The sequence below is a fragment of the Cryptotermes secundus genome, unplaced genomic scaffold, assembly GCF_002891405.2.
Source record: "Cryptotermes secundus unplaced genomic scaffold, Csec_1.0 scaffold168, whole genome shotgun sequence".
Lineage (NCBI taxonomy): Eukaryota > Metazoa > Arthropoda > Insecta > Blattodea > Kalotermitidae > Cryptotermes > Cryptotermes secundus.
In genome coordinates this window covers 516,075-533,668 of record NW_019721760.1, presented here as the reverse complement: position 1 = coordinate 533,668, position 17,594 = coordinate 516,075, and the positions used below count along the sequence as shown (strand labels likewise).

The window sequence follows — 17,594 nt, the reverse complement described above, 5'->3', positions numbered from 1 at the left end:
AACAGAACATATACACCTTGATTGTGCCTGTGGCAGAGAACACTGATGTATCTACATCCAAGATATTTCTACATATATTATTATGTTAATTTCTCACTGGTCATAATAAAACAGAACATGCTATATAAAGACACCTAACACAAAAATTAAGATCCTGACATTAATATCTAGACACATTCTACAACTTTTTAGAGCAAGGAAACCATTATTAAGTAAATGTAAATATCTAAAAATTCCAGGCAAATAAGATATTATTTCTAATGATATATCCATTAAATACACAAATAAGGCTATTAGTAATATCCATACTCCTCATATATCTATATATTAAATATATAATATTGTGTTGATACAAAAATACAACATTTTTAAGTACCCCTTTAAGCACCATCAATATTTGTGGTTAGGTAATTCTACAGTTGCTAGGTTTAGCACTAAATGACTATATTTCTAACTAGAGTCCAGCTATAAAATCCCATCTTACTCATATATATGCAACAGGAAGGACATTATAATAGGGATGTGAATTTGTTTACATTGCTAAGAAACACACAAAAGAAGTGACTATGATAAACGTACAGAAATGAAAACAGATTAACAAATTACACAAAACAGTGTGACAAATCCCCTTTAATGCCTGTGATGCCTGACACTATTAAGCGTTCCGTATATAATGCCTCCTATTTTTTTAATGAAAACTACAACAGATACAGAAAGCTTAATAACGCAGTTAAATAGAGCAATATTTAAGCTACTTACAGTTATTTTTCCACATAATCACCACCATTCGTTATGCACTTTTGCCAGCAATGAACAAGAGCCTGTATGCCGCACCTGTAAAAGTCTGCACCAGCAGAGGCTAGCCACTTTCTTACAGCTTCAATGACAGCATCGTCTGGAAAATGTTACCCACGTAGTCCATCTTTCATAGGCCCAAAAAGATGGAAGTCTGAAGGTGCTAAATCGGGGCTATAAGGTGGATGTGGTAGGACAGTCCAGCCAAACTTTGAAATGTGCGCGGTGGTCGCCAAATTGGTATGGGGTCTAGCATTATTGTGTTGCAAGCGAAAGGTTGTCTGCTTGTCTGGCCTGACTCGGGAAATGCAGGCTTTCAGCTTAGTCAGTGTCATCTTATAGCGTTCAGAATTGACAGTCTCACCAGGCTCCAGGAAATCCAACATCATCACACACTGCCTATCCTAAAAGACCGTGCACATCACTTTCCCTGCCGATGGCTGTGTCTTGAACTTATTTTTTCTTGGGGAATCCAGATGTCGCCACTCCATGGACTGTCTTGGATTCTGACTCGTCGTGGTGGTGACACCATGTCTCATCTCCGGTGACGATGCTATCCAGAAACTTGTCACCTTCAGCCTCACACTGGTGCAACAGGTCCTGACAGACTTCCATTTGATGAGTTTTGTGGTCCTGTGTAAGCATCTGCGAGACCCAGCTGGAACAAACTTTGCGATAATCCAGCTACCCCAACATCGTTTCCAATGCATTACAGCCGATATTAAGCCGTGCACACAGTTCCCTGGTCATTATCCGTTGATCTGTACAGATGAGCTGATCGAGGTGCTGTTCATTGTGAGGAGTGGCAGCTGAGCAGGGACGCCCAGGGCATGGCTTGTCGTGCACTTCACTTTCGCCCCTGTTGAAACGCACTACCCACCGCCTCACTGTGCTGACATCCACTGTATTGTCTCGGTACACCTTTAGCAAGCGTCGATGGATGTCAATGGGTGCAATTTGTTCAGCAGTGAGAAATTCAATAACACATCTCTGTTTCATATGCACTTCTATGTCAGATGCCATTTTGGTACACTGCTCTGCTGTCACTATCTGTCGCACGACAACCAAACTAACAGTACATTGGCAGGAAGGTTCAACCTTTACTACAACAGCACCAACATCCAGCTCAGACATTACATATTAACGCAAAAAAAAATTGGAGGCATTATATACGGAACGCCCTTCATAAAATGTTCCTGCAGTAATGAATGAGAATGAAGACGTACGGAACAAGAATAAGAATCAAAATATGTGGTAAAGTCATTACGTTCGTGGAATGTGGTTTTATCGAATTATATTACAAGGTATTCACATACACTTATGCAGATCCACATCGGCCCTCAAAATAGTTGCCTTTGGCCGCTATGCAAGTCTGCCAACGTTGATATAGCTGTCAAAAACATTGCTGAAACATATTGACAGTAAATTCCCGTATGACACTTTGTGGCCATTCCACGAACTTATTGACTGTGGTAGTATATCTAGAGGAGAATCTAGAAGGATCTTACAGAACAGAATATTATGGAATGAATGGATTTAAAATTGTATGTTGGAAACAGGCTTAGTAGTCTGAGTACAAAGTTGTCAAAAAGAAGATTTCAAAGGTGAGTTAAGTTCTACGTATGAGCCTATGAATGCATAGGTTGGGGATGCCCAGATCAATCAAGGTGAATTCCATTAATTAACACGAAGAAAATGTGAGTCTTTCATTGTTGATGTAACTGTGTAAACTAAAAAAACTACAAATACACTAGGGTTAAAATGTCAATTGTAAGAAACTGCACATTTTTTGCCCTGTGAGAATCTGGACTCCAGCTATATGATAATCGTCAATTAACAGTTAGTTTCCAGATATAGAACCACTACAGAGTAAATGAGTAGAAAGGGTGATACTGCATCATCAAACACTAATATTAACATCCCTTATTGCCACACACTAGACACTACCAGTATTCACATTAACACCTGTACCACCAATAACACTATATGCTACCAATCAATATCACATTCATACTGTAGCCTAGTCCTTATATTAGAAACATGTGGGTACAGAGGAACAACATGACAACATCCAGGCTCTTCTCATCAAAAGGTTTGTCTGCATGAGATTCTTTATTTTCATGGCAGTAAAAAAGTAGATTTGGCCTTCTGACTATGCAACTATGGTTAACAACGCTTTAATGCTACAACAGCATAGTATGCCTCTATAACTGGTATTATAAATAACATGTTCACACATATATATATATATGTATATATATATTGTTTTAGTTCAGCTGTATGGTTATTGTGGCACCAGTCACAATATGTCCATAAGACACACTATGTAGAAAACAGTAATAACACTAATAAGAAATAGCAAGGTAAGACAGAGTTATCTCTGGGAGTAATTAATTAAGTATCATGATATTAAGATGTGTGGGGGAGTGGAGGTATAGCTCAGACTTTCTTGACCTCTGTAAAAGTTGGGGGTAAATAGTCAGCTTCATGCTCCTGCCACTCTATCGCCAGGGAAAGAACCCCTGGTACCCATTGGATAGGAGGCTCTGTGGGCCCCAGAGGCAGTCTGGATGTTATAGAGAAGACACAAATCTTTTGCCCCTTCTGGGAATTGAACCGAGATTCCTTGGTCATCCAGTACACAGGCTAGTCGATATACCATCTGAGCTAATCTGGCTCTCTGCAAGAAGCAGTAATAAACGAAACAGAATAAAGTAAAAAAGATGGATGATAGTCTTCTCTTTAATGCTAATGTTACATGACAACAGTGTGGGAGAAGGATATTGAAACTTACAGAATATAATTATCTAGCTGGATATGTGGAAGAGGCAAAATCCAAATTGTAGGTAAGCTTCCTCTAAGTAACACAACAGAAACATTTTACCTCTACTTGATGCTATTTCTTTTTTTTTGGTGGGAAAAGGAGAAAGAAACAATTCCATACTTGTGAACCAAAACAGATGACTTTTTAAATTCCTGAAAGAAAAAGATGTCAGTATCATGTTCCATTGTGTATGGCCAGAAAAAACATTTCCTATACTCCTGAAGAGTGATCATCACAGATGAGTGGTTAGAAATCCTGTTTCATGTTTTGGAAGTCCTAAGTTAAAATCTCACACAAGGGTCTCCTGGTTTTCCTTAATCTTCCAGGCAAATAATGAGTTATTACTTAAAACTGGTCATGATTTCTTAATTTCACAACCAATTCAATTCATCACAACAATCATTATAATATCAGATGCTTACAAAACCCATGCAGCTGAAAAAGTTTCATGAAATAATTCCTGACTCATTTAATTCAACCGACTCCTGAACTGATTAGGCAGGTGAAGCAGTGTCACTGCAGGCCTGTATTTGGAGAGATCAGACTTGAATCTCATATGGTTACCAGTTATCTTGACTTACAATTTTATGGTTTTCTTCAGTGTCTATGGTGAAAGTTTGGATAGTTCTTTAAAATAAGCAACGAATGTCACCTTCCAAATAACTTGCCTATTCATCATTCATGATCATATTTCCATTTTGGTCACAATGTACAGCTACATTTATTAAAATAGTATAATTAAATAACCCAATAATCAATCTAATCCTGAATTTCCATGAATTTTCTTTTTCTGTAACTTTTAATATCATATAAAGCAGGTAACTGAGGCAGTATCACAATAGTTAGAGGCAAATAATTCCATTCAGTGATCAGCTTCTCAGCATATTTCATTCACAGAACATATATTCTTAGCAACTATTAGTTTTAGAGCTCTGGATGAAGCCATTATATTTTAAGTTACGATCATTCAACTATACAATATACCCCAGCAGGTACATCACCAACTGCCACCACAACACCCTTCACCTTTTTAGTCCTGTAACAAACAGAAACATAACTGTTAGGATCTCCTTTAAATGCTACTTCGTCCACAATCTTCTTGAAGTGGAATGAACGTCTTACAACAGATGAAGGCTCATTTCAAAAGAATGTTTCTCACAATATTGCTAAACACTGTCTATGAAGATGAAAAAACTAGACATAACAGAAACCACAGTAACAATTATAATCTCCCAGTTCTGCTACTACAATACTCTTCTTTCAGTTACCATGACTACATAGCGTATAAGAGGAATATTTTGGTAGAGTAAATGAAGTGCTGTATTTATCAGATTACTGGGGATGTTCTTCATATTGTAAAATGTTAAGTACAGTCTATATTGACAGTAGAAACATCCATAAAATAATAACAGTGACCTTCTAAGAGTAAGCACAGAGCAATGTTGTACACTTTGAAGTTTATATTTAATTTAATACACTGTTCGCAAACTACACATTAGTGAAATTTTAAATTTGATAGTGATTAATACTTTATCTGTGGCTCTTCTTACTTTTGCCCTTCAGAGATGAATGAATGTGCAGTGTGTAAATTTGTCTGTACAAAGAAATTGGATTCTTATACACATTTATGTACTGAAGTTAATTGCAGACCCCATTATTTCAACATTCCATTAAAATTTAATATGAACTACAGAGGTTTAAATGTAGTCAAGATATATCTGCAGTTTTATAATTTCTGCATTATTTCTGCACCAGACAGGGACACACTTCAACAGGAATCACCTCAGTAAAAAAGTCTAAATACTAAATATGTTAAATATTTATTATAGAAATAAAAATTATGATTCTCCTTTCCTCCTGTTTTAATGGAGGAGAACTGCAATTTTATTTCTAACAACGGAGTATGGCTCATATTTCTCTAGAGAAGACCTGCAGAATTCCCTCTACACCTCACCAAATGAAACAAATTTACTGTCCTAGCAATATAAGAGACACCTTCAAAAATGCGAGATTTTATGTTCTCATGATAGTGACTATGAAGATTACTATCTTCTGGAATGTGATGAGGCAAGTATTGCTTGCTGCTTGCTTACTGAGCCTACTCTTTGACCCTGAAGAAGGCAGCAGTATGTTTCCCCAAAACATCGGGGAATGTCTAACAGACTACATGAAGGTACATCACAGAAGACAGTATTCTTCAGTCTGAAGAATCTCAATATTTTTCTGCTGGCTAAACTATTAGGGAATTCCTGAAATATACAATGAATACTTATATTATGGCACTTTCCATGGTAGCTGTAGACAGACATGATATTTGGACCATAAACATACAATCCAATGAGGTAATTATTATTGTCAGTCTGAATGAGATGGCTGAAAGATATACAGCATGATTTTTTAGAACTGAAAGCAAGTTGATAAATGCAAAAAAAAAAAGAGAGAGAGAGAGAGAGATAATAATCGGCATCGGTCATAAAGGAGGCCAAGATTATTGAAGGACCATGGAGCACTGGAGTGAGTAATTATTATAGCCTACAGATATTCACCTGAAACTCTTGCGTTGTGTGTTTCTATGGGACAGAAGATTGGCTTCTTCAGTTGACTCAGGTTCCAGATTGCCTGTTTTGGAGTTGCCAGTCCATTGGCCAGCCGCCATGTCCAGGAGGCAGTTAAAAAATGATGACCGCTGCCCACAAAACAACTTAACATTGTTATATACAGAGAAAAAAAAAAAGAGTACTGTATCATTTGGCTCTCATATCTCAGCCTTGCTACGTCAAAGTATTTTTTTCACTCTTATTTCTATGTATATTTTAATATGTGATAAATTATGTTAATAAATTTTGAAACTGTGAAAGTGTATGTAAGTGCCAGGTGATTTCTATTGCTCAACTAGCTTGCTAGTCATATGGTGATGCATCAAGATGACAGCTATGGATACAGTCTTTGGGGTGGACATTTAAGCCTTTCATAATACCCACTAATATGCATATCTTCTATAACATATGTAAGAACTATGGTGTTGCCTTACAAGCTATTTATGTACTCTAATCTATATAGTAATCAGTCACTAATGATAAAATTACAAACTACATTTTCATAGGGATAATCTGTCATATAAACTAAATGCCAAGCATAAATAAATAATAAATTTAAAATATTGTATGCCACTATAGAGGTTACAAGATGAAGACAATTCTATTTTAGTGAAAGTTCTGATATAGACTGTGAAGATTATGTATTATTCCTGAGAGAGACTTATGATTAATATGAAAACGAAAATATATGCCAGCAGTTGAAAAGTATAACATCAAAACAAATGACAGACAGAAGTAAGTAATGTAACTAGCAGATGAAGAAAGAGAGAACTCATGTAAGTAGTAGCATTTTACAGTTTGTGTTGCAGTACATACATACTAGTAATCCTAACACTGCTACAAACAGCAAGGAGGTATATTTAGGTACATCACCTGATATAGAGCCATTCATTTTTATAGACCCTCAGTCTCTTTTCCCAACAACTTACATGAAGAAAGAATAACAAATCTCACGTTCAATTTCTTGAGCACAATTTAAGAAGTCCCGCATCACAAAAATTCAATTCTTTAGCCAATCATGGTAACCAGGTGACATGATCTATACACATCCATATACTCAACTAACCCATGCTGGCACAAATAAAGCTTTTACTGCTACAAATAAAGCTTCTACTGGTACAAGTACTAGTATCAATATATGGCACAACCTACAGCACATTCATTAATCATGCAACAGCAGTCATTTGAACATGCAAAAAATGGAAGTCATGCCAGTATGTACTTTCCACTGTCAAGCCAATATACATTCCAGCAGTTCTGAAGGCAATGATTCTTACATAATAAACACTGACATTATAGCATTATATCATTCCACAGAATGAGAGAATTTTCATTGGCATTCTAAACTGCTGAATACAGTAATGTGTTTGTCATACACCAAAAGTGCATTTCAGTGGTCTGCCAATTTTAAAACCATTATTAGTTTTATCCTATCATGCATTTGGTGTACTATTTTGAAACATTTGTATTTTCAGATATAATTTATTGACTTCTGGTATATACAACTTCTTTTATCACCTGAAAAACACCAGGATTTCAGGCTTCTGTGTAAACAAGGTAAAACTTTCAAGTCAGAACTAACTCCTCAAGAGCAAATAAAATGGCAATATTGTTCAAAACTCTATTTTCAGAGTCATGCTATTATTTTCAAAATGTGACAATTTTCTAAGGTTTAATTCTTTCTGTTCTTTTTATAGCTGATGTCTAACTTAACTGAAGATTAACATCTTCCGGGATATGATAATGTGTAGTTTGGCTGACTTTAATGATGATAAAAATCTACCAGACTACACAGTATTATACTCCAGCAGAAGATAGCAATCTTCTGTCACTACCAAAGGAATGTAAAATATATATATAATTCATATGTTTGAATCATACAAAATGAGGGACCAAAACGAGAATCCAAATGGGAAATATAGAGCATTCCAGTAATAACAGATTTAATTATAATGCCAATAATGAAATATAAATATCAAATTAAAGCTGGTGATAGAGTTTACTTTCTGAGCTATTTATGAAATATTTCCATTATTATTAGCCCATTATGAATGACTTGATTTCAAAATAAATTAGGATTAATAAAATTAGGGTATCTATCTAAAATTACTGTTCCTGTATTTCAAAAGAGTATTACATAAAAAGGGCAACTTTACTTCCATTAAACTTCATGGTCCAAAACAGATGTAAACAATTTTAAACAGTAATAGCAACTGATCTGATTTACAACTTACAAATGGTGCAGTGTGGAAGACCAGAGTTTTCATGTGTTGAGCCACTGCTTAGAAACTCTCATATACAAAAATAATAATATTTGATCATAAGATGTCTTAGTTCAACTGACAGACCAACTTGGAAATAGAGCACTTATTGAATATGACAGTACAGGGAGATCTATGTAGACGGCAACTTTATGCTGAGCATGGCACACATACTGCAAATACATATACATTTTAAAGGGGAAGAGAGGAGGCAGTGAGTGAGGGCCAGCACTGGTACCAAATATGTAACTTATTTAGACTCAAGAATTTTCACAACCATCAAAAGGATTTTGATATAAATTTTTCAAACATGTGAAGAAATGTTCATATTATGACAGTATGTTGAGGATTATAAGAGAGTCTAATATCACAAAGAATTTAGATTTTCTTTCATCTTACTTCTTCAGACCAAGATAGTTACGCAGTATACATACCAAAAAACCTGCAACAAATATGGAACTATATGTATTTTGTATACCTGGATGAATGCAAACAAACCACTCTGTGCCAACAGTCATTACTTCTGTTCCAGATTTTAAAATTTGTGATTACAATGTGAAGAAACCATCATTAGTCCTAAGTAAAAATTAGTGCCAATAAGGCTCCCCCTATGCACTATATATTTAATTAGAATATTTTGTAGAGAATGATAGATTAGTAAAATGTTACAAATTTCCATGCCTCTGATTGAAACTGTCCTCCCACACTATTTTATTTCATAATTTTATTAGTTATCAATTTGGTACCAATGAGACATATGAATCATTGGCTTGCCTTTCTTGCTACATGGAGTTAAAGAGAGGTGGGAGCATAAAACATAAATGAAGAAAGCTGAAAATGGGCAAAGATATGGAAGATGGCAGCTGCCTTGTTTTCACCAAGATTCATACGAAACAAAAAAGCAAATGGCTTCAAATAATTTTCTTTTTAATTAAATTGAAATGTAAGTATATTGTTTTAATGCAATCCATATTTATATATTAAAAATTGAAAAGTAATACATTTCCAGACTTGAAAGTTTTAATTTTTAAATGATTAAATAAACCACACAGAAGGTAAAATTAAAATATTTCCTTCAAACTGTCACTTAATGCTGAGTTGTACATGAATCTTGGTTAAAATAAATACTGTATACAAAATGAAGAATAAGAAACATATAAATAAAAGACTGTGTTCTCTACCAGAAGTTGGAATAATGAAAGTTCTATATAAAGAATACTACCGCCTCAATTTTGGAGGGACTAAGACCACCACAGTCCTGAAACCAAACACATACATTATTGGACTGCTAACTCCTTTCAGTGACCAGTGGTACCAAGGCTTCTGTTATTGTGCACCTTCAATGGTAATATAAGACTTGAACTTGAAGCAGAAATACACAAAACGTATCAGTAATTTGACTGTAACACTGAAGAGGTAAGTATCACCTTAATACAAATGTATAATGTGGTGTCTGGTAATGACAATTAAATGTATCTGTTTCAAATCTGTACTAGTTACTACTTTAATAAACACTAACTCTTATATAATAAAATGAATGGAATATAAAATAAGCAAATTTAAAGTAGAATTTTTTGAATGCTGAAAACGCTTAAATTGGGATGTCATCTTGTTACGTCAGTATAATTATATTTTTTAAGCGTTAATTAATAACATCCTGTTATATAAAGATGAGATAGGTAGTCAAGATTCAGTGCATGATTCAAGCCTGATTTTATGTATTTTTACTTGCAGTACATTTTAAATTTCTTATTGATATGTAAAGAATCTACACTAGTAATAATAATACAGGCAAGCTAACAAATTTTGTAAACTATAAAGCAGCTATTGAAACCTTGAAGATGCCAATTCTAGCCATAGTGCACCTGGTCACTACTATGTGTGCCCCACTGCACAAACACTGAATGGACTTGGTATGCTAACAGCTAAGGGTCAAGCAGGCTGAAGACTGGACTTCGATGACCAACATCCTGGATCCTGTACTTCAGGAATTATAATTCTAAAATTAAACTGAAATTAATTAAATTACAACTGGCTTAATAAAGCTCTTATATGTTCATTATTAAGTAGGGGAGAATTCATAAAAATATGATTTAATTCGTGCCTTCATTGCTAAGAGAACCCTTGCATGAATAATGACAAAATTTACATATAATGCATCAGTTTTATTTCGTCAATTCAGTATGATAATAAGTCATGACACATCTGTTTATTAACTCATAAGACATATTATCTGAGTCTTTCTTCACAAACTGCCTATGTGAAACCATTCGTATTTAAAAATAAACTCTAAAAACTGTATCCTACATCAATGATCCAAGAAATATTATATTCTGTCCTGCATCCAATTGCGATTCACAGCCAGTGAAGTAACTAATGTTACCAGAACAGATGTTCCACAGCTGTCAAATGTGACATGGGGTGTAAGTATTATTATTACAAATTATAATGGATTTGTCTTGTCTGAGAGCAACATAAAACTGAGTTTTTGAAAACATACAACAAAATATGAGAGAGAGAGAGACTGCACTGTTGGTCACATTAACCACCACTTTATAGGTCCTTAACTAAGGTGGAATGATGTCCAATCCACAAGCCTGCAAGTCCCATACTATGGAGCAGGGTCACTGCTAACCTCTACACTACACCACACCACACACCCACACACACTATGGCTGGCTGCTGCCCACGCTGACAATGCCACAAAAGCACAGAGTTCAAGTCATCTGTAACACATATCTCCTAACATAGCCATGTTAAACTCACAGATGGAATGCATATGTGTGCTGTAATCTTCTAGGGGTGAAAAAACTTATAATCATCTGAGGAGTCTTCTGGTTGTAACACTGTGTAGTCTGAAGGCAATCCTATACTTCAGAAGAATAGTTTGCCTCCAGCTACATAGTACTACTACCTAGAAGACTGTAAACTTCATAGCTAGAGCCATGAGAACCTCATATCCAACATATAATCTTACTGAACTAAGTTTAGCTTCATTATAACACCACAAAGCAAAATAGCACTGATCTTGTTACTGATAAACTGATGTAAAAACCTGGTAATAATAATAAATATGAGAAGAGGCAGATCACTTACCCATGTAAGAGCCCAGAGGAACCCACATCAGAATCTGATGAAACAGATTTTCTTCCACAACAAAGAATATATCAACAGAAGACAAAGAATAACAAGACATATAAAAGAAAACTAAGTGCCACTGGCTACGTGACAGCTATCTTTTAAATTGTACTATTATAAATAAACTGTATGTAAGATTTGAGGCTTTTGCGGCAGTGACTATGAAGAAAGCAGTCTTCTGGGATTTGGCACCGTGTATATGTGGTGTTAACCGACACAGTCTGCTTTTACCGGTTCTCACGGTCTCTTCACTTGCAGATTTCTTATATTTTTTCTTCTACCCTGAAGATGGAGGCGATACGTTCCTCCGAAACGTCGGTTAACACCACATATACACGGTGCCAAATCCCAGAAGACTGCTTTCTTCAAACTGTATGTAGCTTTATAAATTTCTTTAATGAAAGTAATGTTCCTTCTTCACAATTCTACTGACCAAGATGGCAGTGTGGATTGAAATGTAACTTTCACGAATCTTTAGAAATGCAACACAAATTTTGTAACCAAGCAGGTTAGTGTAACTAACACTTTAGAACTGTAATTGGGAGGTGCTTGTCTTGAATCTTGGCTGGGGCTCCAGTTATCCTGACAGGAATTGTGGCTTATCTCAGTTCCTCCAGGCAAATGCTAGAACAGTATCTAAATTAGGTCATAACTGCTTCCTTCCAAATTCTCTCCAATTCATTATTCACCAGTCATCCTACCATTCAATGCTATATAGTCTAAGATATTGACAGCATCATAAAATGAGCGACACATCACACCTGGTAAGTTTGGTTTCTGAGTTCAATATATAAACAATTATATGACATGAACACTATTCATTGGAAATGGATTCATACTTATCCAATAAATCTCACACACAGCAATATCAATACAAAACGCTAGCTCATTTGAGTGAAAGAGAAAATGAGACATAATATCTAATTTTGAGGTTTATGCACAAACTAAATCCTGCTTGGTAATAATGTTTTAAATTAGACAAATTTTATAATTTATATAGACAACTACAAACACATTTTAATAAACAACACATGTTAAAAATTAATGAATAAATAATTTTATCTATGTAACAGTGTGTTTCCTCTGGGCACTAACACAGATACATTATTTGTCCAAATCTTACATATTAAGTATCTTCTATTGAAGAAAGGCATCGATAATATTACCTTTAGCAAACATTTTAGTGTCACATATTGACCACCAGTTTTTAGTAATAAGCACATGAAAATTTATTTATGACCAAACTGTGCAATAAAAATAACTGGACAAATATTACATCTTTTAGAATCATGAAATATGAAGAATGTTTTATTCTGATGAAGTAAACATGAATGACATGAAACAGCATGAACTACATAAACCTAAAATTAACGCAGTGCTTCATGATTCAATGTTATACCAATGTACTAAATTCCTTCCCATGCTAGATGTTTTGTATCTAATGGGAGTCTGGTTCATAATTTCTTTTTTCCAGGTTATAAAAGAACAATCTAAAAGTGAATTTAAATTTTAGCATGATGGAAGATTATTTCTTCATTCTAACTTCAGCAGATATATGGTTCTGCAATGCTTGACTTTGGTGAGATCAAAATGCAGAGGAGAGAATATTAAAATGAATATTAGAAAAGCAGGATATCTGGCTCAGGATAAGGACCGTTGGTAAGTTCTTGTGAACCTGTAACAAGGCATCAATCTCTACAAATGTGGAATGTTTCTTGACAAGATCAGTGACTCTGAGGCTGTCAAAGATTTGCCTCTATGTAGATGGTTGAACGTTTAAACTGACGAAGCACATGCGTACCCACCACTGAAGTGTACATTTTTTCAAATGTATGCAGTCTTCGCTATTTCTGATACCTCATTGACTTTGATATTAATTTATTGCACCGGGTGCAAACTAATTGCACAGCAGACAAAAAACTGCATAAATTAAGAAATTCTGTCTCTTTACTCTGTCGGTACATCGACTGCATCATTAAGTATTTGTTACACTATAAAGTGTTCCCTGTCCATAAATCTGTATGGATAAAACAACTTGAGAACTGCTGAATGGATATTCATAAAATCTGATATCGGCAAGCGTAACTAAAATTTGTCATAAAATTTTGGTTATTATCAGACAGCAAAATTGACACTTTACATGAAGACCTACAAGTGTGCCTGCATGTATCTTTTTCTTAACCCCTTGTCGCATGCTAAATATCTATCCGAGAGAAACTTGTTTGAAACAAAAACGAAAGAGTGGAACACATATTTCATGCCCCATAAACCTATCTCTGAGTCTTACATCTTTTGAGATAATTAAGATTGGTTCACCTACTCTGAATATAGAACATATAGATGGGTGGGGAGATGGAGACAGACTTCACAGATGTGTTCATGATACACAATATGTAAAATTCTCTCAATTAACTCATAAGGTTAACAAAACTAGTATGATAGGCATTTTTTTAACTCAATTTGCATTTCAATTTATGTATTGTATCTAATTTGATTATTTATATGGTTTTGATAGTGTTTGTTATATTTTAATTGTATGTTTAACCATGTCAAGGGTAATTATTTATTGTTGACAAATTATAATCCTTTAGGCATTTGGGCAAAAGGGTTTCAAGAATGATGTATTTAATGATGTGACTTGTTCAGGTTTTACTGTTGTAGCAATTATGAATGCTAAATAAAATAAAAGAATGAATGCATAATTATAAAACATGAAATTTCACCCATAAAATGCAGTGTCATGATATTAATATAACTTAAAACAGTGTGTGAATTTTAATATTGTGAAGGCCCAAAGAATTCTGCAATATGAGAGAGGTCAGTAATGGAGATCTATTTTTATATATGAAGAAGTCTGACATGAATAATTTTTTGCTTATATGCAGGTAAACGATCATGCCTTTCTCACTTATTTTGAACACAGTGTGACTTACATGATATTTTATATTTTATAATTACATTAGTTTATATATACCTGAGAGTATTTCATAGATTTTTAGAATTTAAATTGTATGTGGCATTCTATGAAGTTTCATTACTGAGATGAACAGAAGAGAGACAAGAGATTCTTTGTGAGTTTAACATTAGTAACCTAACATCTAGCAACTTGCACAGAACAAGCAGAAATTTCAAACATATATCACAGGATCAAATGGAAGGAAGTCTAAAATATTTTAAAGCTGCTTTCTTGATAACTTTCATGATGAGGGCTTTCTGCAATATCATTGTGACATCATCAGCTGGACCTGCACCTTACACTGTAGCAGGTAAATGATTTCACATTTACATAAGGTCCTTATTTGTGTACTGTTTTGTGTTTATAGTAATCAGAAAATGTAAATCAGTACCAATTAGGTGTGTGCCCTAGTGTTTCAATAAAGACTATTAGTTTATTTGTAAGCATAAGTTTGTGATATAGGAACCAACAATGACATGCAAATATGAGTATAATTATTTTGTTAAATGGTTCATTTTATTTAATTTTTATATCACAATTAGATACAAAAATCAGCACATTTAAAGAAATAAAATAAAAAACAAAAGTAACAGAAACAAAAGGTAATACTTTTAAAGTAATATAATAAATCATATACATAAAAAAGTAGTATACAACTGAATATAATATAAAATGTACAGATTGATGGAAATAAACAAACTCATCTCTGTGAAAACAAAAAGATTTAACTAATAAATCTGATATCATGAAGGCTAACAAAATCTGAAAAGGATAGGGCGGCAGGATGGGTAAGCATGACTAATTCCGTTTTCAGTAAAACAAAATGTTAGTGTATGATCACAAAATGAAATAAAAATATTGTTGCCTATAATTCTATTACTAGTAGTTCAGTCAATTAGTCACCAAAAGATTACAATATATGCAAGATGTTTCAATTTGTTTTCTTCAGTCCCTTTGACCAATAACTAGGATGTAACTAAAAATAACAAAAAACTGATTCCTTCCACAACCCTGACATCTTATTATTTAGTTTCCAGCTATTCTTTAAGATCCTTTCTTGCTACTCCAAGGACATGTTACTGTTCATTGCTATATTATGCATATCCTTAGTAACTGGATGAAGTTCATTTGCACTGACACTTACAACCCTTATTGTTTCTGACAACACTTTCATTGGGTGAAATAAACTAATTTTTTTTATTGCTAGTGGGGTGGAACTAAGTCCCTTGTACTGCGGCCACTTCTGGCCTATTGTACCAGCCCCAGATGATAGGTGAGGGTGATTGTGGAGCAATTGGTGGAATGAAGATTGGCAGGGGAACCGAAGTACTCGGAGAAAACCTGCCCCAGCACCACTTTGTCCACCACAAACCCCACTTGACCAGACCTGGGATCGAACCCGGGCTGCCACAGTGGGAAGCCAGCGACTAACCACTTGAGTTATGGCGCGGCCTGAAATAAACTAACTTTATTTATAACTGCACCCTAAGAGAAATTTATTTCTTGGAGGCTACATTATTTTAACCCTTCAAAACACATTCATACCCTAACCCATTATTTATCTATTTCACACACACACACACACACACACAAAAAAAAGTAATTTTACACTCTCTTCTCTGAAAATAAATAGCTTGAAAAATAAATCTAATATGTAAAATGAAAAATTCCTATTATATTTGTTGCATAGAAGTATCAACAAATTATATAACTTTCCAACAGATGTCACTAGGAGACAGAAGGAAAACACGAATATTTTAAAGTGCTAGGCATGGAAAGATAAACTACATATTGTCAGTTCATATCATCTTTGTAGGTGTGTCAGATAGTGACTCAGATCATTAAACCTCCATTAAATATTTACTAGATTCTATTTTCAGCAAACAATGGGAACCAACATCACCATGCCAGAGATCTGGTTGAAAATGCAGACTTTTCCCCATAATGTTGCCTGCTCAAATATAGCATACCCTCAAAGATGTTTCTGAGAATTTACAGTGGGGGACAGTTAACTATTCTTCATCATTATAATCACCCAGGGCAGGCTACAATAGGCCAAACAGTGGCCGCTGTGCCAAGTGGACCCAGTTGGACTCCACACTCCACTAAGCGAATTAAAAAAAGCATCAAAAGATTCTAATCTGCCATATTTTTAAATGACAATATATTCAATCATTGAAACTATAAACACAGTGTTTATTTTTTTAAACTGAGTGCAGAGTCCATGATAAGATATTGTATCATATGCTGCAAATTAGCTTCAATATTTTCTCTGTACATTAACTGCATACAATATATGAGTATTTTTAAAGAATGAAGAAAATCTTTTGGACAATTCTGGTTTGAGTTTTTGCTTATGATGAGATATCCTGCATACGGTTTCCATTTATACAACATGAAGATGATGGTACAATGCATTCCATCTACTGGATTTTCACTGAACTATGTGGTCAAAATCTCAAGGGCCACATATCCAACTATTTGCAAAATAACACATAATTCTTTCTTATTCTGTTGCTTTATAGCAGTTGGCACTGGTTTTGCGATAACTAAAAACTATGCAAATTGTAAAAAGGTCAAATTTTCATAGTTTACAGTTCACAATCAATGCAGTATTTCTATTGGTATAGAGCCAAAAGATTAAAGTTTCTCTAAGCTATAGTAATTAACTGTACTTCTTATATGCTTTTATGAATGAATCCTGTTCATATGTTGTTGTAGTGGTAATGTTTGAAATTTTTATTCACAAGACATTTACTTCAACTTTCAGCTGGGAAACCATCTATTCTGACTGAGGTTTCTTGTGGTCTTCCTCAGGCCCTTCAGGCAACCCTGTGATAATACCTCAGTTAGCTCAGGATCATGTCTATTCATCTATTCTGACTGAGGTTACTTGTGGTCTTCCTCAGACCCTTCAGGCAACCCTGAGATAATACCTCAATTAGCTCAAGATCACGCCTTTCAAATCCTTTCCTATTTATAATTTGTCATCCTACCATTAAACATTATATAATCTATATATA

The 17,594-nt window shown here is 34.5% G+C and overlaps 1 protein-coding gene across 2 annotated transcripts in view; it reads right to left on the bottom strand.

Annotated features, from left to right (window-relative positions):
* The window catches only part of LOC111875626 (voltage-dependent calcium channel type A subunit alpha-1), a 500,175-nt gene that overhangs the window by 22,699 nt on the left and 459,882 nt on the right, over positions 1-17,594 (bottom strand). The window contains exons 38-40 of one of the 2 annotated variants that reach the window (XM_023872012.2): positions 9,700-9,735; positions 6,166-6,305; positions 4,604-4,655 (exon numbers count right to left, since the gene is read on the bottom strand). In XM_023872012.2, the coding sequence (XP_023727780.1) occupies positions 4,604-4,655; positions 6,166-6,305; positions 9,700-9,735 (228 nt within the window). The remainder of the gene's footprint in view (positions 1-4,603; positions 4,656-6,165; positions 6,306-9,699; positions 9,736-17,594) is intronic. The other variant, XM_033755887.1, reaches the window with a different exon arrangement.